The sequence below is a fragment of the Ruditapes philippinarum genome, unplaced genomic scaffold, assembly GCF_026571515.1.
Source record: "Ruditapes philippinarum isolate M1 unplaced genomic scaffold, ASM2657151v2 ctg107_1_1_1_1, whole genome shotgun sequence".
Classification (NCBI taxonomy): Eukaryota; Metazoa; Mollusca; class Bivalvia; order Venerida; family Veneridae; genus Ruditapes; species Ruditapes philippinarum.
The window spans coordinates 42,478-68,551 of NW_026864052.1; the positions used below are offsets into that span (position 1 = coordinate 42,478).

The 26,074-nt window shown below is 33.2% G+C and overlaps 1 protein-coding gene across 1 annotated transcript; it reads right to left on the reverse strand.

The window, feature by feature from the left end:
• Nucleotides 1-434: 434 nt before the first annotated feature.
• On the reverse strand, nucleotides 435-17,670 carry LOC132724283 (protein SHQ1 homolog). Its single transcript, XM_060709116.1, has 15 exons — nucleotides 17,119-17,670; nucleotides 14,817-14,914; nucleotides 13,598-13,665; nucleotides 13,025-13,089; nucleotides 11,975-12,100; nucleotides 10,477-10,643; nucleotides 9,713-9,789; nucleotides 9,130-9,236; nucleotides 8,443-8,496; nucleotides 5,913-6,013; nucleotides 5,348-5,401; nucleotides 3,247-3,370; nucleotides 2,302-2,422; nucleotides 1,829-1,868; nucleotides 435-983 (listed from the first exon to the last, which is right to left on the reverse strand). The coding sequence occupies exons 2-15, from the start codon at nucleotides 14,889-14,891 to the stop codon at nucleotides 435-437; spliced, it is 1,728 nt and encodes a 575-aa protein (XP_060565099.1). The 5' UTR covers nucleotides 14,892-14,914; nucleotides 17,119-17,670.
• Nucleotides 17,671-26,074: the final 8,404 nt, after the last annotated feature.

Sequence of the window (26,074 nt, forward strand, 5' to 3'; positions counted from 1 at the left end):
ATATAAGGAAAAACAACAAAGGGCCATAATTAGGTCAAATATTATCCAATCACAAAACCCAGACAATATGTGCCAGGGCACTTGATAACAAAGCTTCTAAAAAAGTTTGGTCAAAATACCTGAGAAAAATGTAAGGAGGACTTGCGCACGAAAGAAATTGTTCACTAATATTCTATATAAGAAAAAAAAACAAAGGGCCATAATTAGGTCAAATATTATCCAATCCTAAAAACCCTTACAATATGCGCCAGCGGTACTTGATGACAAAGCTTCTGTGAAAGTTTGGTCAAATCCGTTGAGAAATGTAGGAGTTGCGCACAGAAGAAATTGTTTACGCTCGCCTGTCCGCGCCGCCCGCCGACATACCTCAAGCTAATAACCAGTTTTTTCCTTTGGAAAACCTGGTTAAATAACTGATAATGAAACAAATTGATCTATTTCTCCTGTTCAGCACTAGCTTCAACTATCATTGTAGATTCGCTTTTTCCTACGGAATTCAATGACTTAACTTGTTCACTTTCTTTATCTTCAGTAGAATCACTTATTTCTTCAATTAATGGTTTCCCTTTCCTGCAATGTGTATCAGTCACTTTACTATTACCTGTATCAACTGCATCTCCTACAAATTCTAGTGACTCGGCACAGATTGTCTCCCTAATGTTTTTGTTTTCACAGTCAATATCACTCTTACCATTTCCAGATACACCAGTTACCTTTCTTATATCACCTTCAGTGTGGTGGTCATCACCAGCATCATCTGATGATGATAAATCATCACTGTCTATATCATCACTATCACTCTCAGTGTCAGATTCATCACTTTCAGAATCACTTTCCAACTTATTTTTCTTATTTACATCAATGCTACTTAATCTGTCAGTCAGGTTTTCTACATCGCTGGATTCTTCACCGAGCATTGCATGCTGCGCTAGTTTTTCAAGCTCTGGTAAGTTGAAACCTATGTCGTCTTTGCTGATTTTCAACTGAAATAGAATAATGGACAAATATTAAAATACAACACATGGAGCAAGATTTTTCTCAGTACTAAATAGTGGCATGAATCCAGGCCCTAAAGTGTATCAAACTATACCTGATGAAATATTTTATAGAAATTTTAAAACAGTAAAAAAAATGTTCTATAAACCTTATGGTCATTTCTTGTAACAATGTCTATGAAATTTCAAAGACATGAATATTGTATGTAAACAGAATAAAAGTTCCCGAACAAAATATTCAGCTGCTATTTTTAGTAAGTTTGACAATGATTTTACATATGCCCATCTCACTTTCAATAAAATATACTGACAAATTCTTTAATTTGAGGTATTCCGAAATCACTGTAAATACATTATAAACAATAATTTTGACAATCCACAGGCAGTAAATTTTAAGCTTATAAAAAAATATTTCTGAGCTCCGATTCAAATCTTAGGATTTTCATTGAGTGTAAAAAATAACATTATAACTGCACTGACTTGATAATGTTAAAATGCTGTATTAAATCATGTTATGTAAATAAACCAAACGCTATAATGACCATTTTTCTGCTCAATGTAGTTCAACATTATTTCACCCATTCTCTTTTAATGACCATATTAGAGTGGAAATAGATATCAGTTTTTTCTTGCATTTTTGTTGCACAATGTTTAAACATGGTTTATAGCTCAAATGCTAAATGTAATTAATCACTAGTCTTAGGCCAGTCCGACTTTCATGATTATATTATTGCACATTCAGCCTTTTAACCATCCATAATTCTTCAACTACAAGAATCCTATTAAAAAACATCAGTGCAGTCCCATACAAGTAATAGTATCAAAATAAATACCTTCGATAAAGCTTCTGATAATGACTGCAACTTTTTCTCACTGTAAAAAAAATTCTTGTATTAAACATAAGGGTTTAGTTTGATGAACATTTTATCTCGAGTCTTTTTTGTTTGGTTGGTCAGTTTTTACTCATATAATAACTTAATTTTGGTTATATTCTGGCTTGTTTGTTTGGGTTTGCGCACCAACACATATGTCATATGGTGGCGAAACACGGAAGATATTTTGGCTAACTTCAGGTGTTAAAATCTTCAAAGCAACACCGGGAGACAAAACCACCTCACCTGCTGGAGATAATAAGAGATGCATAAACACCAATTATTCAATCCCATATCCAATTTAGTGGCCTCTTGCCTTCACTCAGGGATAAAACTGGGGCTACAATTCTGATGCCTCAACCATTAAAGGCAACCCCTCAGCCACAAAGTATGTATATTGTGCATATAAATGTAAACAGTCTATGGTACATTACCTGGCTGACTGAATCCACACACAGTAATCTGTTATATAAAGGTCATTGAGTACATAACGACAATCCTGATCCATCAATATACCTCGTATCTCCAGTAATACCTTTAACACGCTTCTCCTACCTAAATTACAACAATCAAATTGCAGAAAATATAAAATATATCACCTTTACAAATGTAAAATAATTCTTTCACACTTTAATCTGAAACCTTAAAACTTCTCTTAATGACAATAGAAGTCAAGAAAAAATACAAACACAAATTATTACAAGCTTTGCGTGAAGTCTTATTTTTAAATAACTTTTCCCAATTCAGTCAGTCACTCATGTGTCCGTAAAATTTCATCAACTAAATCAGTTAGGAAAAATTATATAAAATCAAAGTAACTTTTAATAAAGTTAACAGTTGAGAAAAGCATTTTCATCATTGAGGTGTATTCACTTAATTTGAAGCAATATCCAATAAGAATTGAACTAGAAACGTGTCCATAGAACATGATTGCCCCTACATTCTACCATTTTGTCACCCTACAGGCCGACAGTGTGACAGACCAGGGCAAATCTATATAACCCACCCCCAGTTGTAGCATAAAAAAAGATTTTCATCAAAATCTGATCTAAATCTGTGCTATTTAAAGCATTTTCCACAATGCAATTTACCAAAAATAAAAATCATTTCGGACTTGCCATCCTGAGTATGATATCTTTCCAACTTTAATGTCTATGGAAATCATGAGATGTACGCTCAAGAACTCATTTCTGGCCTAAGTAAACAGTTAAAACCATCAATTATCAATTCTGTTTCGCAAATATGATACATGTGTGCCAAACAATAGATACTTTTTCTCTATAACTCCTGATATGATGCATTTTGAAACTTCTTTATTTAATCACAAAATAAACCTTTTACACCATATAGAATCCAGATTAAAATGAAACTGTTTTAACCTAGTTGTAATATAGTAACAACATCCTTCAATACTGATTGGTTCAGTTTCCAATGTCTATACAATGGGTAACATATACTTCTTCGGAAGCAACTTCTTACAACATCTTCTAAGCTTGTAAACACCTGAATAAGAAATATATGAAATACACATACATGCAGGGTTCTCGGGGACGCTTATTTCAGCGTCCCGGTACGCATGTTTATTACAGCTGGACGCAAATATTTCAGAGCAAGGATTCCACGTACGCTTAATTTTGCCTGGGGACGCATAAACATTACCGGTTGTTTACAACCACAAATACACAAATGCGTCAGCGCTTGTCAGTCTATAGGTAGGCGGTCCTATGCACATCGACCCGTGAAGCGATTAGCCAATCAGCGGTAACGCTTCCGATCATTATCACGCAATAGTGATCAGACTAATGTATACACGCGCTGTACAGTACATGTAATTACCAGATATAACACTAGGTGATAATTTCATATCTTTGACCAACAGTTGATTGGAAATTATCAATTTTACCGACAAAAGGATAAAATTATCGACTATTTATGCCACAAGTTTTAAAGACTGTTTTCTCAAATTACAAATGAGTGATAATTTTGAATGATTGTCAAATATTTTCGGCATTTTCTAGGCACAATTTTGCTTTAGTTTCATTCTTGCAAAAACTTTTTATAAGAGTATTAAGAATTTAAGATATTGTGCCGAAATGCCAGGTACACATACGCTTTTCTTTGATATTTAGATTCTATCCGAAAATTGATCCCGAACATCGGCGATTTCACGTTCACCAGAAACCCTAAAATTTCGCAAAAATTCTCGGTATCCAAGGCAAACATGCGAATATTATTTAATCAACATTAAATCTTTAAATATTGATCTTCAATTTGCCCCCTTTTGAAGATATTTGCTAAAATAATTGTCGATCGGATGAATCTCTTACACACTGTGTGAAGCTGTACACGATTTTCCTATTCATTCCGCTAAACGTTGCCTATATACATTTACGTTTTTTTTAACAAATACAAACTTTTTGTCTTTAGAGTGGACTTATTTAACCAGAATAAAATTTGATTTGGTATAAAAGTGAAAAAAAACAACATTTCCATGTGTTGATGCATTATAATGAAATAATTTTATAATAAATATTAACAACAAAACAATAATTATACTATGTAGTTCTGAGTTTCTTTTTAATAACTATAAACTTTGGAAGTCTCTTGAAGATTCAAAATATCAGCAATGCTATTGTGAGCATTGAATGACTAATCTGTAAACATTTTGATTGCGACGCGCTTTTGGACTCCAACTTTTTCAGGGTTGGGAGTCCATGGACTCCATGTTTTAAAGTCCTAGTGAGAACCCTGTACATGTATACATAAATTACTTGTTTCTAAAACTAGAAGATCAGAAAACAAATTGTCTGCTTTACTAATTTACATATGAGCCGCGTCATGACAAAACCAACATAGTGCATTTGCGACCAGCATGGATCCAGACCAGCCTGATCAGGATCCATGCTGTTCGCTATCAGCTTCTCTATTTGTAATAGGGTTTGTAAGCGAACAGTATGGATCCAGATCAGACTGTGCGGATGCGCAGGCTGGTCTGGATCCATGCTGGTCGCAAACGCAATTCTTTGGTTTTGTCATGACGCGGCTCATATAGAGAGCAGACCAGTAGATTAGAGGTATCGAGGGGTTTCTTTATTGTTCATGTATTTTATCAATGGTAATTTTCATTCTCTACCTTAATTATTTCGATTTGACAATTACCAGTATATGAAATGATTTATCTAAAAATATATAAACATATTAAACCTTTAGAAAACCTGAATGAGGTCAATTGTCACAGAGAAACTTAGTCTCTGGGGTTGAACCAGCAATCCTCGGATAACTAATTCCACATTGCCCCTATTGAGCTACAGGGTCGAATATATATAAACTTACATTAGTCTAGAAAATATTGATAAAGTGATTTAAGTGTTAGTGTACGACAAAGATTGTAAGATCTAAGGTCTAAGGTCTTCTTTAACATTATTAAAATCCAAAGTTTCTATAGAAAAGTTAATCAGGAAGAACTTATCGTGTACAAACCTCTAACCATGACAATGTTGAGCTGATTTTACAAATGGTCCAACCAGATTCACACTGAAATTGAAAGTGGGACAAAATTCACACAAAGTATTCACAGTCATTACATTTGATGCAAATTCATGTTTTTAAAGTCCATTATGTCCAAGGAATGATTTTTTATTCATATTTTTAAAAAAAAAAAATCTATTTTTGGTGTCATGTTATAGTTTCAAAAATGCTACTCATTAGTCAATTACCTATTATTTTTTTCTTCTGATGCCTTTTGGCAATTGGTACAGTTAAAGTAATTTTAATATTTTGTATGGAAGCCAAAATACTACCTTGTTTACATTTCGCTACTTTTATGACAAACAATTATAAATTCAAATGTACTTACTTCATGTGATAAGCATCTAACAACTCTAAAACCATTATTTTTATATATATGCTCATGTTTGCCTTTTCTAAAGAAGGAAAAACTATTAATTTCTAGGATAGGAATAATGGGATTTTGGCAAATGAACAATGCCAACTGAAGTCTTTATGTCGGAATATTTTAGGAAAGAATTAGTTTAAGGATACTTACATTATTTTCACCTTCAGTTGTTCTATGGTTGTAACAATATGCATAGAGAATATCCACTAGTCCAAGGTATACACCTGTTTCCTCCGTAGAATCCAAAATATCTTAGTAAAAGTTAAGGGTCTTTTCTCAAACTTTATATAAATATCATGCTAACACATAACAAAATTTATATGAGGAAATAAATTTTTAGGTTTAAAGCTGCATGCCTTTAGTGGAGCCAAGAAGATATTAAGAAAAATTAAACATTTACAGTTTAAGTAATAATTTACATTTAATACGCAAAAACTGACCAATACGTTTTCTAAATTTTCAAGACAAGTAGCAAGACCTGGAGGTATGCTGCTATAGCTCTTTACTTTCTTTTGTTTGTACAACTTAATATATTGTACTGGTCAGCAATAAACAAGTTCAAATCAATACTGCATGTATTAGAATTGATACTCATGTGCATTTTTTTTCATAAGTGAAAAACACATTTTAATAAGGATTGTTGGGTGTGTGTGGAGGCTTTAGGGAGACTTTAGGGAGATAAGATTCTCAGGCACCAAATGAGCCATGTCATGACAAAACCAACGTAATGGGTTTGCCAGCCTGCGCAGGATCCATGCTGTTCCCTTACAAACCCTATAACAAGTAGAGAAACTGATAGCGAACAACGTGGATCCTGATCAGCCTGCACGGATGCGCAGGCTGGTCTGGATCCATGCTGGTGGCAAATGCATTACGTTGGTTTTGTCTTGACGCAGCTCAAATGAGGTTAGCATTGTGACATGGTAGCAGTGTAATTCAGTAAAAAAGATAATTACTAGTCTTGAAAGGGGACCTATGATCCTGAAGACAAGAGGAGTTTAAGATGAAATACTTTTGTGATTAATCAGACATGAAATTGCAAGAAACATTAACCCAACTGAAGTCATACTAGTATGACAGTCAAAATATTCTTTTAATAGTCATGCTGAAACTAAATTATATTTCATAAGTGATTTTTTTAATTCATTAACTACCAATGCAGCTAAGTATATTCATACATGCCATAACGTCCCGGATGCCCGGGATTGTCCCGGAAATCGGATGTCTGTCCCGGAGATGTCCCGGGCATCGATTTGATCCCAGAAAAAAAAATATTTTGCAAAATTTTCATAAATCAAATCTCCCACATTTCACCTCTCGATCGTAAAATATATTTTGACCTGGTACACATAATACACAGGAACGTTGACACAAGTTTACAATAAACAGCCCCCCAATATCGACTATCCATTCCCCTCGGCAATAGCTTTCTTCATGCATCAGCAATTAACGTTCTCTGTGGAATTCGGCAGCGTTTAATGGTTGGGTTAATGGTTTACGGCCCTTAACAATTATCGTTAATCCCCGATAATCATTAATTTTTAGATCAATCGATTACTTGCCGAAAGTCTAATAATTACAAACAATGTAAATATATCCATCAAATAAAAAATTAAAGGTGTCAAATAAATTAACTTGCTGTGTTTGTTTTGATGACTGGAAAAATTGCGTTACGTGACATGTAGTAATTATCACGAATTTAACATATAAAGGGTGAACAACATGGTTGCGCCCATTCACCGGGTTTATAACTTACAACTTACTTGCTTTTAGGGAATAATAAATGAAATAAAGAAATACTATAAAATGATAAAGATGTCGACCTAAAAGACTACTTCTTAAACTAGTAAGTTAACTGTTTATCATTAGAATTCAGGAGAAAGTCGTCCTAATTTAATAACGTTATACGATTGACACACCCCCTCCCCCCTTTTTCACAACTGCCTCCACATCCATTATTGCCGCGATGAAAAGTGTCCCGGAAAGCTGTCCAAAAATTATGGCATGTATGGTATATTCCTTTGAAATAAAAAACATCTTTTATGACAAAGAGTTTCCCTAAGAAATCTTGCAATAATAACTCTTTAACCCTTAACCTGCTAAATATGTGAATTTCCTTGCTTTGATTTTGGAACAATCTATTCAACATTAAACAGATTTCTAATTCAAAATACCAATATTAAGCTACAAACAGTTTATAGACCCGGCCAGTCAACATGGATTAGCAAGAAAATTTTGGACATGTGACAGGCTAAAAATGGCCTCAGGTGGATCTTAGGGTAACAAGTAACCAATGCTGAAAAGCCTTTTACTCTATCTCAATCCATTGAGAAGTTACAGCACTTTGAAATCAGTTTTGATGGAAAAAACAATACAAAATAGTGATTTTTCACAATTTTGAGACATCCCCCCCACTTGCCATGGTAACAGGAAATTAAGATTGAGCATGTTGTTACAGAGACTATGGTCCAGTCAACATTTGTGCCAAGTTTCATCAGTATTGAAGCATTTTTCATAGTTTCATAGCAGTTTGAACTTATTACAGGAGGCTTTTCAATGAAAACAGCCATTTTTCACAATATGCTCATGCGGTAAAAGGTTAAAGCTCCTGGGAAAACTACATAGACTTGTAATGTAATGTTACTTCTATTTATAACAGTAAACACTGAAGAAAGGATACATTCTTTTCGTGGTAGTTTTCTCATAACCTCTTTTTCATCCTCTGTTAACTCCACTGAAATTAATGCAAAAGTATGACAGCTTTTATACTTAATATATGGCATAAATAAACATTTTATAAAATCTCATATCTACAATACTTTTACTTGACTTTCATCATCATTGTCTTGTTTGTTTTTCTGATTTTTTACGCAGGTTTTAACACATTTTTGATCATATTTTGGTGGTTGCCGTTAAAGAGGCTTTCCTGGACAACTAGTAATAACCAATTTCTCAGCAAGTGACTGACTACTTAAGATTTCTGAAACAGCAGTGAGAGACAAATGACCATTAGACTCAATGTCTTGAGACCAATTGTTACACGGCACACAGGATCCTACCAGTGATCCTTTAATTTGTAATAACGCTGCCCTATCTGAGCTTATAATTGTCAGTAAACCAGGAACCAGCTATTCAATAAGATTTATATCTTCATAATTTTTATCTTTTTATTTATTTTTTCTTCCTCAGGCTAACAACAAGAGTTTAACATGTCTGGTCAGATTTTTACCGCCATGTGTCACAAAAAACTGCCCAACAATATCTTTACATGAAATATATAAAATTTATTGACAAAATAAATCCCTTAGAAAGTGTACGATAATTTAGTGAGCATCATTTACCAATTTAAATGTACCAGGACACTTACCTGCCATCTCCACTGGTGTTCCACCTCGAACAAGATCAACTTCTTCACACCAATGTGGCTGGAAGTCCAGTAAAGGTTTTATAAGGACATCTTCATACATGTCTGCTCTAAAGTAACACAAGCAAACTACCAGTAATTACCAAACAGTTATACACTCAATCATTGTAAGGACGAAATAATGCATAATACATGTTTTCAATCATGCACCCAAAATAATAAATTTTGAACATATTCTAGGAATGTTTTCTTACTAAAACTTTAATCTCTTGTGACAAAAATATACCTTTGATGACTTTATCCTTTCCACACTTCTGTATTATACAGTCACTGTTAAAGTGACTTTTTAATAAACTTAAAAAAGGTTGACAACCCAAAAATACGCCCATCGTGCGTTATTCCATGCTATCATACAAGCTCCTACACGTATAAACCATCACACTTAAAAAATTTTAATGCTTCAATTCAAAATTCACCGTCTGCGCCAAAGAATTCAAAACAACATTGGAGAAAAGGCAAACATTCAAAAATCACAAATCATATCCATCGTTCACCTAATAATTACATTGTGCATTTCATTTAAAACCTTACATGTAATGACCCTCTCAAATTTGTCTTTTTTCTGTTGAATCCGCTCTTCTCGTCATTGCTACACTCATTGTTCTGGATCATACAATTATTTAAAAAACCCAAATTTCCTCCTAAAAATCTCTGTGGATAAAATATAACTTGTAATTGTGAATTCGAAACCGTTAAAAATCTTGCTTTTTTTAACCTTAAACTGCGTTTTTTTAAAAGGGGACTTGTCAGCTTCCCTTTTTTGGAACTGTCCCTTTACCAAATTCAGAAATACATATTATAGAGATGAAAATTTAAAGTAAGGCAGCCAACTGTTTAGAGCTTGATCATTAGCACTCATGTGCAGGCCGGCAACACTGGTGACAAACACTTATCAATTTAGGTTTCAGTATGGTGAAGGTTAACAATGGTAGTTGAACATCTGACTTCAAAATGGGTTCATATGTTATAGGTACTTCATAAACACACAATGACATAATACATTTAACTATCATTAACAATTATTCAGCATAATATGGGTGCATCTTAAAATAATTATTCAAGAGAATTATTCAGAGAATACCAGTGAATCTATCAAAGGAAGGCTCGAGCCATTGCCAAACACCTGAAAGAATATTTATTTATGACTTCACCACAGGAATTAAATTGAGCATACAGTTTCTCCCCATTTTTCAGACATCTGCACTCAAAAAGGTTTACACACTTAATATTTTCAGATAGTAAATAATTTAAATATTAGTTGACTGGGAGGAGAGAAGGTCTATTATCTACTTGTAGCCTTGAAAACGCCCCTGACTTTTGGTTAGCAAAGCCATATTTTGGAGCTCCTGTTAATGTAGGTTGTTCTTTGTAAGGTACTTGTTCTACACGCCAGTCAAAATCTTCATCTAATTCATCATCATTATCAGCTTCATCATTATCTTCCAAACCACCATCATCTAAACATAATTTAAACAGTTTTTAAAGCAATGTCAACATACATTTGTATTTCATTCATTAGCAATTGGTTCCATTTGTAAGTCAGACCAGGACTATATAAGGACGAATTTCCAGCTTTACTGGTGTTGGAAGACCTCAGGTGGAACTTGGTGCATTTTTTCAGGCACAAACAAGCACCTTCCTTAAGCTATGTTTATGATAATGAATGCATTCCATAATAAATAGGGTTAATGTACGTTTTTCCATGTTACAACGTCTGCAGAGTCCCGAGGAACAGTTGGTGCCCGAACCCAATAGGGCTTCTCACTTGAGAGATATAATAAAATGCTTAGGAGTGTAATTACTTAGTTTATTGCTCATCAGTTAATAACTGTACCTGCTGTTACAAGAAGTTTTATATAGTGCCTCGGCCTTTATCTATTTACAGGGCCTTACAATTAAATTATCAAAATGTTTGACATTTACATGGCTGAGCCTTTAACAAATATTTCACAGACCTTACTGTTAATATGCCTACAAATTCTGACCACATTTTAGTTAAGTGTGTAAAGCCTTCTTATTACCCAATTATTACAATGTTCAGGCTTTTATTGAACAAACTGAGAGCAACTGTGCCAGGACTTTAAATTAAAGAAATACTTGACCTTAAAAGTGCACTACATTATGTACATCTTACTACAAAATTTTAAGCGAGTTACCATGCCCAGCCTTTTAACTGCAGATATGTTTGACAGTGAACACATTTAAACTCATTTTAATATATTCTAGATCCCAGGCCCAATATTTGGATCATGGACAAATAACATTCAACTATTGTCTATTGAATAATGGTATAAATAATAACAATTTGCTCAAGAAATAATATATCCCAAACAGTGATTTTATCGCTCAATAACATCACTGTTTGGAGTTAGGATGCGAGGAATTATATCTCGAAGGCGTAACCCGAGTGATATAATGATGCTCATCTGAACGACAAACAGTGATGTTATCAAGCGTTAAAATCACTGATATGGATATATCATTTCGATTCACACACGATATCAACAAAAAAATGCTGCCGTACCTGATATTAACTTAAATTGTGCCCGTTTTGTTTCCGTACTTATTTTCAGCACGTCACATTTTAAGAGGTTACGTAACGCGTATGATTAAGTCACATGTCTAAATATAGAACGTCAAACTGTGATTTTATTGCATAATAACACAAACTTTCAGTTCTTCTATGTTCAATGGGGAAAATAAGGGTCGTGTTAGAATATAAAATAAAGCACATTAGCACAAATTTCATTACCAATTAAAGCACATTATCTTATCTAAGAAAACGTACCAATAACCTCAATCAATGAGGAGGATGTCGGCTTCTTTCCTTTAGCTTCCAACAGTTTAGTAAGCATATCAAGGCCTTCAAAGTGCTCGCCTGGAGTCTGTTTTGGTACCACAATGACAAATTCTCCTGAAATAATATATACCAACTTATCAGAAATCATGTTTAAACTCACTATTACACTATTAAATTCACACATAAAAGTTAAATCATAAATCAGGGCACGAGACAACTTTTGATGACAGGTACCCATACCCTTTGGAAGGGGAATACATGTATTTAGTTGTTTTAGGACTAATAAGGGAATTTTTAGCCATAATAAAATTTACCCTTACACTATTGGCTTTTAACGTGGTCACATTTGCATTAAGAAAAGTTGTTTAGTTCTTTATATCATTCTAAATATACAAATTGATCAACAAATATAGAGCCTTTTTAAAAAACATTTTCACCATATTAGCAGGGGCTGATATATGGCCCAATTTTCAACCCAAATAACCTATTTTCTCGATTTTTAAAGAAAATTCCCAATTGCAATCCAAGAAAATTCTAACTGTTTCAACTTTCTGAGAAAAAAATGAACCATTTTGTCTTGCTATTTATGATCATGCACATGTTCAAATTTTAAAAGTCATTGTGTAAAGTAGTTGGTTTTTTTCTTACTTAGTATTTTAAGTGTGTATGTACAACATGTTAACTTTTCAAGAAAAGACGAAATAATGTGGTTATATTTAACAGCCAAGAAAAAGATCTGGAATGTCTTCCAACAGCTTACTCTCTCAGAAAAGTGATACATCATGAGTAGTCACTCTAGTAGAACCACCAACCTTCTATAAACTAGCTGGATAGCTTCCTCGCATGAAAAAATCCAAAGTCCCTGATGGGATCATTGTGATTGTAATAAGTCCATATTGATGTAGAACCACTGACCTTCCTTAAACTAACTGGATAGTTTCCTCACAGGAAAAAATCCAAAGTCTCCAAAGTCTCTGATGGGATCATTTTATTGTATTCAGTTCATGGTCTAATTCTTATTTATTTATAGAAACTTACCATTGTCTGCATTATAATCAGCCTTCTCTCTGCCATCTTCAACTATTTTCCCTGGTAATGCTAACCTGCATTTGAAAATAACATTTGTCAAATCCTTTAGATTTTAAACTGCAAATATAAAATTGTCTGACAATGGTGACAATGACCAAGTCTGTACAGAAGTACCATAGGTACTGCACATGAACTTGTTAAAGTGAACATTTCAGCCAAGTGTAAAGAAAATCCTTCATGGGTAATAGTATATATAGAGCTAACATGATACATGTATCATCTTAGGGGTGTCCATGGTGGAGAAGTTAAGGTTGTTTACTTCAAATCACTTGCCTCTCAGCCTCTCAATCATTTACACGTCAAGCATAATCTCAACCTTCAGCTGGCACAAGGACATGAATTCTTTACATTGCCTTGTAGAGAGGAATATTTATTTCAGCAAGGTCTATAGCAGACATTGTGGTGACAGACTGATCGACAGAGGCAACCAAGACGCAATTGAAGTATAACTCCTCCAACATTTATTTAGTGTGTTATTGCAAGCAAAACAAAGTTTAAAATTCAATAAATGAAAAATACTACCTAAGGAAGTAAGGTTTGGAATAAAATTTGAAATCATCTTCTTCAATGAATATTTCAGTCTCTGCAACCTGTAATAAATCAGGTCAAATTTAAATTTTTCAATATACCTGTATATCTTACAATATTCAATTATGCCATATTTTTGATATACACGTATAATAAAAGTAAACCATAAAGTTCCATGAAGCAAATAACCTGTAAATATATAGGATGGCCAATTTCCACCTTACAAGCATTTTCACCTAAAGTAGCCTCTCTTTTTCCCAATTTCAAAAAAATATTCCCAACAGTAGCCTAAAAAGTCAAACTTCTAATAAGAAAAGACTGGTAATATGATCATACGAATGTTTAAAAACTTGTATAATCATAAATAAGCAGATTTTAACTTTTTTAAATTTCTGAAATTTCCCAACATGTTGATTAATTTTCCCCGATTTTCCCAAAATAACTGGAAAAGGCCCAGCTATCCCTGATGGGAGGTCTTGACTGGATCATCCTCTCTTTCTAACAAACATAGACAGCATAACTTTTCTTGCATATCAAACAGGATTATCTCCGGTTAACACAGGTGCTAGAAAGCCCTGTCTTACACCCCTCATGTAAGACAAGTCATGTGCTTTAAATGACGCCATTGCCACGCACTTTTATGAATGAATTGCGTTCTAAGGATGACATCATTTTACCGTTATGAAGTTTGTAAGTTCCTAAACTACTTTAGAATAAAGTGTGTAATGAAAATATCAGTTTTCTTATTCATGTTCCAAAAATAATTGATATATTTAATATGCAAGAAAAAGAATCAAGCACTGGCTTTAGGTACAGACAGGTACATCTAGCTCTTGGGGTAACTGTTTAGCGGAAACTCTGCAGAGCCTCGTTTCTGCCGTAAACAGTTATCCTCGAGTCAGATATTCCAGTCTGTACCGGCAGCCAGTTTAAGATTCTCATATTATCCCATCATGTCTATAAAGATTTATTTTTATCACTGTACTGGCATTAACTTCTCAAATTGCTGGAAGCCTTTGCCACCAGTAAAGAGCAAGGCCAGTATGTGTACTTTTACCATGCTCTATGCAATGTAATTCGACCATTGGTCCGACAAACCTAAAATTTTCATCTTTATATACCTAAATTTGATAATGGACAGTTCCTGAAATGGAAACTGGACAAGTCCATGTAATAAATTCAACAGGTTACGGGTAGAGTTGATATGACTTACCTTGGCAAAAGGAGCTTTTATAATCACAGTAAGGAAATCTTTGTCCTGCCTCACCTCAAATGCTGGTGTCAACATTACACTTTTTTCTGTAGAACTTCCTGAAAGAAAAGAGTATTACAAGTAGGATACCTGTAGGATGATTCTGGGCTCGGAAGGAAGGGCTAAGCCTTTTTTAAGCCCCTCTTCTTCTGACAAACTTTCACCACTACTTCATCTTGGTCTCATCTCTAGTACCAGGTCTAGACTAGTATATCATAATATAATATTAGTGCATCAGGGCTCGAGCTACTGGGCGATTCGGGCGAAATAGTCGCCGAATTCCGTCTGACTTCGCCGACATCCTACATGAAAGCGAAGATGAAGTCGCCCGATTTTATTGATCCATTATTGAAAATTACCAACAATAACTGTGAATAACATGTTGTGTGTGTTTGCTTTGTTTACCCTCGCCGCCGGAAAAAGGGACTGTCATGCATCTCAATCAACGCGTATGTCATTAATCCGTTTGTTTACCAACATGTCATAAAAGTCTAATTAACAGACACTCGAGGAACAATTAGACTCCGCCCACGGCGAGATTACCGATACGTGCGAGAAACCAATCGTAATTCACGTTTCAATCGAGGCGACATTATTAAACCAATCATTAAATCGCTAACATACAACTACCAGTAACAATTATTTATGATGGACGGATCAAACGTCAATTAAATTTTCACTATCGAATGATTGTCAGAATTAAGAGGACCGCTCGACATATAACTGTAACGGTAATTTTAAATGAAAGTTTTGATAACCTTTTTTGTCGACGAGTTAAATTTGATAAAATTGACGGCGTATTACACTGTATTTATTACAAATATAGTTAAATTAAAGATCGTTTCTTTCGTTATCTACTTTCATTTTCTTTACAACATAAGTGAATATGAATATAATGTCCGGCGCAAGCTTTTTAATAGTAAATCAGAAGGGAATAACTGTTAATCCACCCATGATATGATCCATGATAGGAATCAACTATGGCTTTTTTATCTTCATTTAATGCAATGGTTGCATTACATGATACTCATTCTTATTATTACTTGTTTCAAACTACTTTTAAATTAAAATTGAATATTCTGTTGTAACGCAAATCCAATTCATTTAATAAGATATGTACAGTGAGTCAACATAATTTCAATAACATACAAAAAACATCGATAAATAAATCTCCTCACTTCTCCCTAAAGTCTCCCCACTTCTCCCTAAAGAAGCTTGAGGGAGAAGTGACTTCTCCCTAAATTTTGAACCTAGCTTGAGCCCTGTGCATAATGTACCAATATGTGTATGATGCACTAATTGGTGTATTTTATGATGCACCAATAGGTGAACCAGTCTATTAGTTTATACAAATTTATTTTAGTTTGATTGTGATGGAAGCTATAAGCTTATTGAAACACTCTCGAATCCGTTCCTGAAACCAACCAGTACTAAGCAATGAATGTAAAGTTTCTTGCTCAAGGAAACAAAAGCTTGCCAAAATACCGCCATATTGAATTCCCGGAGGTACAGCAACAAAAAAGACTTAACATTTTTTACTTATATAAGAAGCAATAGTTATTTATTCTAAAATGTACAAAACACACTTTTCCACACAAATATTTCTCTGATGAAAATCCTTGTCGGCAATGTAAGCAATATTAATTCACGGATATCGCTGTAGTTTAAACGATAGCGTGAAAATCTGAGACTAGCGGGAAAGCCCCATTATCACCGAAGGGCCCAAAGGATTGTTTTTTTGTTGGTGTGAATCGAACTCTTGTCTATTTTCCGAGTTTTCTATCCGTTGTTTTTAATATATATCTGTGATAAAGTATAAAATTCTATAATCATATTTTTTTCTTTTTTATTTGATTTTCTTTTAAATATACACATGTAGTCTATAGCTGGGCAAGTCAAAGCCCAGCCTCTGAATTCCCTATATAATGTGGGATTATGTGCCTTCAGTTCCTCAACTTTAACTTCTTCATTAAAAAAAATAAAAATATTTAAAAATATTGGGAATTTGTTTAAAAAAACAGATCATTAACTTATCCCAGCGTAAGGAAACGTGATTTGAAAACAGACATAGCCCGTCACAAACGTGTCTCAATGTCACTTTGACAAGTCTAATTAGACTAATTTGACGGTTTGAACTGGGGCGAATTGTTTTGTTACGAATCGTAACGGGACGAATATCAAATTATTCGCCTACAGAAATTGACAGGTTAGAAGTCGTTTGTACAGCATTTAAAACATTTTCATGACATTCTTGTACACTTACAGACAAAAAATATAATGTTTCAAAGATGTCGTTTCCCCGAACTACACTCGAATCTTCACATGTGCTTTAGCAAAATAATCGTAAACCAATCGCAACTTTTCGCCTCTTGTCAGTCTGGGGATAATCGGCGAGGTGTTCCAAACACTCCATTTCCGGTTAAAAAAAGACTAAAAAATTTGTAACAAAAAATGTACAGAATAAAACTCTTAGTCATCTCACTGCAAGTCCGTTACAAAGGCAAATACATTTCACAAAATGCATTTATAACAGAACAGATTTAGGCTTACAAAACTTTTTTTTTTAAATCTAGCTCTATCAAACGTGCATGAGTCTACAATAAAAAATAATTAAAATTATTTCACAAATAAATTGAATACAGTATACAAACCAGTCTTTAAGTTGAAGAAACATGTTAAAAAAGAAATATATGAATACTAGAATAATGACTATTTGTTTTGTATTATACGAAGTTCACTCATTGCGAGTAACAGAAGGTGTGGCATTTCTCAAAAGTGTTCTAGATCTTTTGCTTTCATGCAAATCAACCATCGCTAAACCAGTTCCGTTTTTTAGTTTAATAATATTTTATTGCAACTATATAATACATGTAAGATATGAATAACACACAAAGAAACAAAAACAAATGTACATATAAGTATAGTGCAAATGGGTTGGGCTACAAGTTATTACAACATTAGCAACAGTCCTTCCCACAAAGTCAATATAATACATATATTCCGGATAGTTTCATAAGAATAGTTACACAAGAAAAGCATTGATGCAAAGCATCAAAGGGCGTCCAAGCAAGAAATGCATCAGGTGCAGATGAACTAGTAGATATATGTTCATAAACTGTTCAATGGTTCATTGGTTTTTACCAGAATTGTATATCACTTATGAACGAAGGAACGAAAGACATTGTTCATTATTTATAAATTTGATTGGCATGCTAGAAATTAGAATATTACTTGTTATTTCTTTATGATCGTGATTATTAATAGCAACGGATATACATGTATACAATCATTTATAATCCATTTGAGTAACGCATGATCAACACCACACTTGTGTAATTGTCCCTTATTATGTTATCGCTACTAGCGAAGACCCCCCTCTTAAGGTATCTGTTCACACTTAGTAACAATAAGACACTTGTTATATTACCATGTTGATCATGTTGAGCATAAATGTTTATTATACACTAATTGTAATATCTTTTTTAATAAAAAAAATACAGATTTTATGAATATTGTTTGCTTTTCTTTTTTTGTGTTTTATGCACTATTTTAATACTGAATTTTTACGTTTACTTATACTATTATTTTAAGAATTCAATTGTCATAATGACCGACGATTATAAGTTAAAACTTAACTGCAAAAAGTCAGTAAATTATGGTTAATCTTTCAATATATAATATTGTTTATTCTTAAACCATATACATGTACATTTGTATTTTTCTTTATCATTTCTTAAGTTATCAATCAATTGAATAATTCATAAAATCTGATTTGTAACTTTGAACAATTCCTCAGCATCTTTACTAAACACGAATAACAAATTAAATAAAATGTTTCAAAGTTGATAGTGTCATATTAATGCCATAAAAATGTACATTTTTTCTCAATTATTGTACATATTTATTGTTTTTATCTCATATAGATAAAATAAAACATGCGATGTGTGTTGTTGGTTTTTTTTCGAAGTGTATGTTTAATTATCTATAATAATAATCAATAATTTTGAGAGTTGATCTGTGTTTCTTAATTATTGTAACCAAACTAAGTGACAAACATTCATTTTGAAAAAAAGCTTATTTATCTCACGGATTTATATTAATAAATCCGTGTTTATCTGTAAAAATATTTGTTCTGTTCTGTTACGATATCAAACATCTACTCCAAAACCGGGAGAGACCGGACAATAAATTTGTGGTACTATTCGCCGGTCGTCAAAATAGACCAGGAGAGACCGGGATTTACCGACAGGAGTACATCCATCTATAAATAGATTTTCGGAATATTTAGGTCATCAACTCATCATTCTATTTACAGCTTTCGGAATAACATACCATAATAATCCACTGTGTACTACAAAATGATAAATAGAAATACCCTGAAGAGCGCGATTTATTTACGGAAAAGGTTATTTAGATTCTAATTTGAAAATGTTTGCATTGCGAAATTCTCCAGTTCGCTATTCATTGTACAAATCGCGACTAATTAATAATCAAGCACCCTCATACCAATCGGAATGATCGGCTATTATTATGAACAACTATAAAAGGCTCGAGAAGTTGCTGTCGCCCTTTCACAAAATCTGATTTCATTACATAAAAGGGCGCCGCGCTTCGGCGCGGACGCCAACAAGTGGAAATGAGAAAAAAATCAAAACGCGCACACACGCACGCACACAAACGCACACGCACACACACATGTATTTATATATTTCTTATAAATTATCAATTAAAATGCTCCATAGAATTAAGATAGAACAGGGTCTTTCAAAAGAAATTTCCGAACAACATATGTTAAACAATAGATAGTACAAATTAACCAATCGCCACAAAGTATATACATGTATCTAAATCACTTAGTTGCCCATTTCAAACCGGTTTTACTTGTGTAAAAATGCACGAGAAACCTGTGAAATATAATGGAATAAATTTCAGGGCATATAATCACATAATAATACTAAATGCGAGATGGGGATAAGTAAATAAACATAAATAAATAAAATTTCATTTTGATTAGCTAACACTATGAACATAGACTTTGTAACAATGTCAAAGATATTTGAAATAAACCACATTCAGCCAAACGATCCTTTCCCTAGTATCTTAATTTTAACTTAAATCTTACATGAAAGAAATAAAGTAAGTGAGATAAAAATTCAAAATTCAACTTCTTGTTGTAATATTCTATACATTATATATTAAACCCCCCCCCCCCCCACGCCGCGCCAAAAAATAACAAACAGGCAATAAAACAGTAAACAAGCCCAAAAAATCTGATACACATGCCTTTCTGCTTGGTATTTGTAAGTACGCATTTCCAAACTGGTATTTCATATCAAAATTGCTCCATAATGATGAGAAAAATGTTCAACGTGGTATACTGTAGTATTCTTCGATTACACGTGAAATCAAGCACGTTCTTTTATAGATATTTCAGCTTTGTTTTGGTTGATGGCTCTACAACAGTAGTGTCGAGGGCTCTCATTTAAAAAAATATCACCAAAATGTGAAAGAGCCACTGTTGTAGGGGCGAGTTTCTCGTGTGTTACGTTATTTTTTTTTTTTATTTACATGTATTTATATTTTTTAGAAATAAAGAAGTGACAGTACAAAATAGTATTTTTAAGGAAAATTCTAAGTTCAAGGGGAGATAAATCTGAAAATATTGGTGCTAGAGTTATGAACCTTGTCACATAAGATGGTGATGATGATAAGGTATATATATTTGAAGTATGAGGTTGATCCCTTAAGAAATAAAGAAGTAACAGTAAAAAATAGTATTTTTTAAGGAAAATTCTGAGTTCAAGGGGAGATAAATCTGAAAATATTGGTGCTAGTGTTATAAATCTTGTCACATAATTTGTGGTTGATGCTGACGCCGGGGCGAGTAGGACAGCTCTCCATATACTTCGTATAGTCGAGCTAAAAATGGGTGATCTAGATTTGTAAATTGTTGTTAGAATGCTGAATAAAATTGCTCTTTAATTAGCTATGTTGCTAGAACCACTGGAACCACTGCCATACATAAACACGTCTGGGTCTTAAATTCTTATCCCATGTATTCTATGATGTTGTCAAATTGTTGTTTATGATAGAGCCGACTGGAGGTAGCTTATGTGAACAGACTCAATCAAATCGAACCTGAAAAATGTTGTTTTGGCATTCTAATTTAGGCAAAAAAGACCAAGTTTGCATCTTGCAGGAGCTTATTTCTTCCACTAGCTATGCATTCTCGTTGGCAAAATATTGAGAGACACAACTGCAATAAAATTGAATAAATTTAATAACTTATAGGAATTTAGCCTGTAAAATACTGGAAAATAACAAGACATGTACCAAACAACAACAACAAAGGACGCCCGCGTATGTATCTAATAATGTATCTAATAATGAAGGGTGTATCTGAAAGTCTTTACTATACAGACACTCGAGGCGCCTTAAAATCTACATAAAATGTATATTTGTCAATCCCAGCACATTTTTATCATATATGTCAAAAAATCTTAATATAAGGTGTTTTGAAAAAGTTCCCATTTCAAAATGTATAATATCATTGTTTTTAGTAGTGTCTGTGGTCTACAACTTCAAAACATTCGCTAACTCGTTTTCCATGATTATAATTTAAATAAGGAAAAATGACATGAAATTGAAAAGTTTAAAATTCAAATCGGGCTTTGAATCTCACTTAAACGTAAATTTTCAATTTAATTCTTAGTACATGTTTATTATCTTTTTCATATTTTTCTAGTTATCTTTATAAAATTTTCAAATTTTATGCTTCTAGGTCTTGGTCCTCAGTGAAGATCCTTAAAAGATGTCCATAGAAAGAAAGGCAAACAGTCAAGGCAAAAGAATATCGATCAAACTCCACATATACGATTTATCGTCGCGCAAAATCAGTACAATGTAAGGGGAGTAACAAGTAGCAACCTATAGTAATTTATCTTCGGGTTAACTCCCTTTCAATGCACATTATGTTTCTTTAATTTTTCTTTTTTTTTTGATGTTTTCCTTCAATCTGACTATCTCAAGACTAAGACCAAAGAAATGTGTTAAGATTTTTACCTAAACCCTTAGTTCAAATATGAGTTATGTATTTAAAAAAGACAAGTTAGGCCATGGATGCAGCATAATATTATGTACATTGTCATTTACAATGTATTTCTAACAATTTATGAACTGTTTGATTAACCAATGCCTTGCCATGATCATTTATTGGCCGGAGACGTATTAGATTTTGTCTTTAATAAAGACTGCAATGACATAACGTGTGTAAAGGGTAAATCATCTACAATTGACCATGATTTTACAAAAGTTATGTCCATCGTCCTGATTCCAGTAACTACATTCATCACACGAAAAGTGTAACCGCTTGGTGAGTATAAATAGAGTACCAAAATGATAAATATATGTCGCTTAGATATCTGTTTTAAGGGATTCAAACAGCGGAGCGTGTTATTTTCATGAATTTAATATCATTTACGCTTTTATCATTGTAGCACACGCAAGCAATGCTTTTATTCAACGGTCATCTAATTCCTATTCGTTAGAATGCATTTCAATAAAAGATTGTACTAAAGAGGCGACTGTCACGTGAACTAGTCACGTGAACTTTTAAGAAAGATAAGTAATGGATACCGCAATTATAAGTAAACTACGTGTAATTAACTTGAGTATTTAAGGTACAACATCCCTAAACAGCGCGTACAACATCAGTACTTTTCGTATTTCTAATTTTGAGATCAGCTACATCTAGAAGATTTTCTATGTTCGTAACTCCATTAAAGTTTTAAACAGATCATTATCGACGTGTATTTTATATAGAAAACAACACCGCATTTTTACCATGTTTACGATTTTATGGTTGTTAATATAGCTTGAGTTTTTATCATGTCCATCGAGGTATAGGGTTTCAAGTTATTTAAAAGTATATTCTATATTGTCTCTCCTTACATTGTAGCGTTAGGCAATTGATGTTTTTTACGTCCGAATTGCATGAGAAAGGAATTTAATGGGTATGGATATTAACGAATCTAGCAACAAAGCACCCCAGCCATTTCCCATCCTTTGAAAATACGCACAGAACGTGATACACGGCAAATTCAGGCGCATATCAAGGTGTGTGAAATAACTCAAAACATAACCAATTTTTACCAAATTATTATACAATGAGAGTTTGAAAAATTCATGAATATTCACAATTCATATATCATATTTTCTTTATTATAAAAAAACAAAAAATATGAAAGAAGTTCCTATATTATCGCTATATTTCATTTATCTGTCCCATAACTAATGGGGGTATTGGCAATATTTATAATCATATGCTTTGAAAGGAGAAAGGGCAAAAATTTGTCGAATGGTAATGTATTTATATGTATAATATACTGCAGTATATGGCGGAAATTAACGATATCTTGCGATTGATTTTGTTTTCACTCTAGTATTATACAATTTAGGTACATTATATTTAGAAAGATATGCAACCAATAAAACATACATGTATGTTATGACGCCCGTGTCCATTGACTCAGCAATTAAAACCTCCAAAGTTTAAAAAGATGATAATACGTAAATAGAAATACATGAACTAGCTTTAAAATGGTAAAAAAAAAGAATCACATTTCTTGAGATTGGTTTGTAGTTAAAGGTCTAGATTGATATATCCCCCATTGGTCTCTATTTAACCAAATGTCCAATATGTATGATTTATCGCTGTAATATTTTTTGTGTTAAACAATCATGGTTTTCACGAATTTGATAGTTAAATGATTTGCATTTCGTACCCTGTCATCTCCAAAAACAGTGATGAATAGTAAATATTAAACCCTTAAGTCTTTCCTAAGTACCCACAGAAATACGTTTGATTAAGGATGGACTATTTCTTACACGGTAATATATTTTATAGGGCCTGACCTTAGCTATAATCTGACACGTTCAGTAAAGCCTAAAAAGATTTTCAATCTTGAAAAACAAACAAAATTGAAGTTTTTATGAGTATAACACATGCCTTATCTTCTTGATTCTGTATTCTCTGTCAATAAATGCAGTAGCTACTAAACTGTATTGCATAGCTTATCGTCCTTCTTACACAAAGATAGGGCTATCTGCCGTCCTTATATAGCCTCCTAGTCCGTGTCACTGGGAATTAATCAAATTTGAGACGTGCTTTAAATGGTAAATTCGCCATGTCTTATTGTTTGTGAGGATTTTTCAATTTCAATAAAAGATTTTTGTTCCGAATTGTGCTACAAAAAGAAGTGCTAATCTTGAAACAAAAAATGTCACCGAAGTGTTAAAACCTACAGTATTTATGCCATCCGAACCCACTTATGAAGAATAATACAATCTGGATTACGGCTCTTGAAAAGTTTTTTTTCAGTCCCTCTTTCATTAAATCACGAACTTTTTGCTAATACGCAGGTGGCCATGAGAAAAGAGGAAAAAACGGGTGTGCTCTCTCGAAAGGCTGAATAAATAATGCAACATATTCGCTGACTAATTGGTATCAAAAACATTTGTTGAATATAATTATTTATTTTTTTAGCATAAAAATGTGAAACCTCAATCGAAGTTGCGTGATAAATTTTACATCCCAGTACATTTTATCCGATGTTTTTCCCCCTTAAATTTTCAAATACATCAATTTTATATGTCGCTTGATATAATGTAGTTAAAAAGGGATTGTAATTCAGCTTGGCAGTACAGTGACTATGGAAAGTTGGTATTATTCGAGAGTACCATAACACGAAGTTACAGATCATGAAATTTATCTTAAAGGCACATATTATGCCTCGAAAATTCATATCAATTTATGTTTAATAATGTCCTAATAATGGATTTAGAGCATGAGCTGAGGAAAGTAGTCCTGAATGTGCAGTAATGTGTCTTAAAGCGGTGCCTTTCAAATAGGATTCTATTTGAAAGACCCTGCTTAAAGGTAGCAAAATGTAAACGAAGTAGCAATTTGACTTCCATACAAAAATACTAATTCACGATACATGTAATTATACCAATTGCTAACAAATTAAAAGGAACACAGATAGTTCATATTTATGACAAATGAGTGTTTATGGGGGAAACTGTATACCAATATACCAAAAAGTATTAAAAAAAACAAACTTTTTTTAGAAATAAAATGAAAGCATTTCTGAGGTTTGATGGACCTTTAAAAATATCATATGATACGACCATCATTACTAAGACTTTCGCCCTATTTAAATACCATTCGATTTATATAAAAGTAATCTGATCTTTCTTTCCAATTTAATGTCATTTCGTTTAAATAAATCGGGGGCTGTATGGTTACGTACGGTGTATACATGTAGTATTTATACCGGGAATTATAGGTTCGAGCTTTCTTTGAGTCATTACCATGTTTCTACTCGCTATATTCAAGGGACGGACAGGAGCGTGATTTGAATAAATATCATCGAGAAATAAGAGGTTATTATAAATTAGATAACACGGGAAAGAAATTTACATATGTCTTTGTCTGTATTATATCATGTTGTTGTACATAATTGTATGTGTATGAAATATATACAATAACAAATTAGATAACAATGTATATAGCAGTACGATAGTGCTCAGTGAAAAGTTGAATATATATCTCATGCACCTAGTCTGGCACTTAATTTTAATTTTTCCGTACCCATACCGACTTTTCACAATCTTTCCTTTGATATAAATTAAGTACCAAGAACTTTTTTGTCATCATTTATTGCAACAATTCGCTCACATGTCGGTGTTGTGCAGCTTTATAGCGACAAAGCTATACCGAGCCGCAATGCCGCGGCATGCGCAGGAACTGAAGCGGATGTGAAGCGCTGCTATGAGAAAGGGCTGTTGCGGAAAGTACAAAACCGACAACATCTTTCTTTTTTTTATTAAAATATGAGAAATTTATGCATAGGCAGATTACAGCTAGCTTTAAATATGGTGCGTGCAGTCGTATATATCTCAGGTGCTTATTCCTGGCCCATTTTTGCTTTTTTTCAGGTTCTTAAAGCGATTTATTCAGCATAAGAACGTGACGTGCCATATCCGAACCAGATTAAGGCTAACCTCGCACCGTAACTGCACTCGTTTCATCTTTAATTACGCTTAACATTTCAAAAAAATGTACATGCCCTTTATTATATGCAGACGTAAAAAATATTTTTTTTCGTTTATACAATGTCTATGGTAAATTTCAATAAAATTCATCTCTGTGAAAGGTG

Excerpts from the sequence above, each read along its gene's own strand:
- LOC132724283 (XM_060709116.1), bottom strand. The coding sequence starts at position 14,891 with ATGTTGACACCAGCATTTGAGGTGAGGCAGGACAAAGATTTCCTTACT. Across the intron at positions 13,666-14,816 it reads TAAAAGCTCCTTTTGCCAAG|GTTGCAGAGACTGAAATATT; the intron begins GTAAGTCATATC and ends GATTTATTACAG. Across the intron at positions 10,644-11,974 it reads CTCATTGATTGAGGTTATTG|ATGATGGTGGTTTGGAAGAT; the intron begins GTACGTTTTCTT and ends AATTATGTTTAG.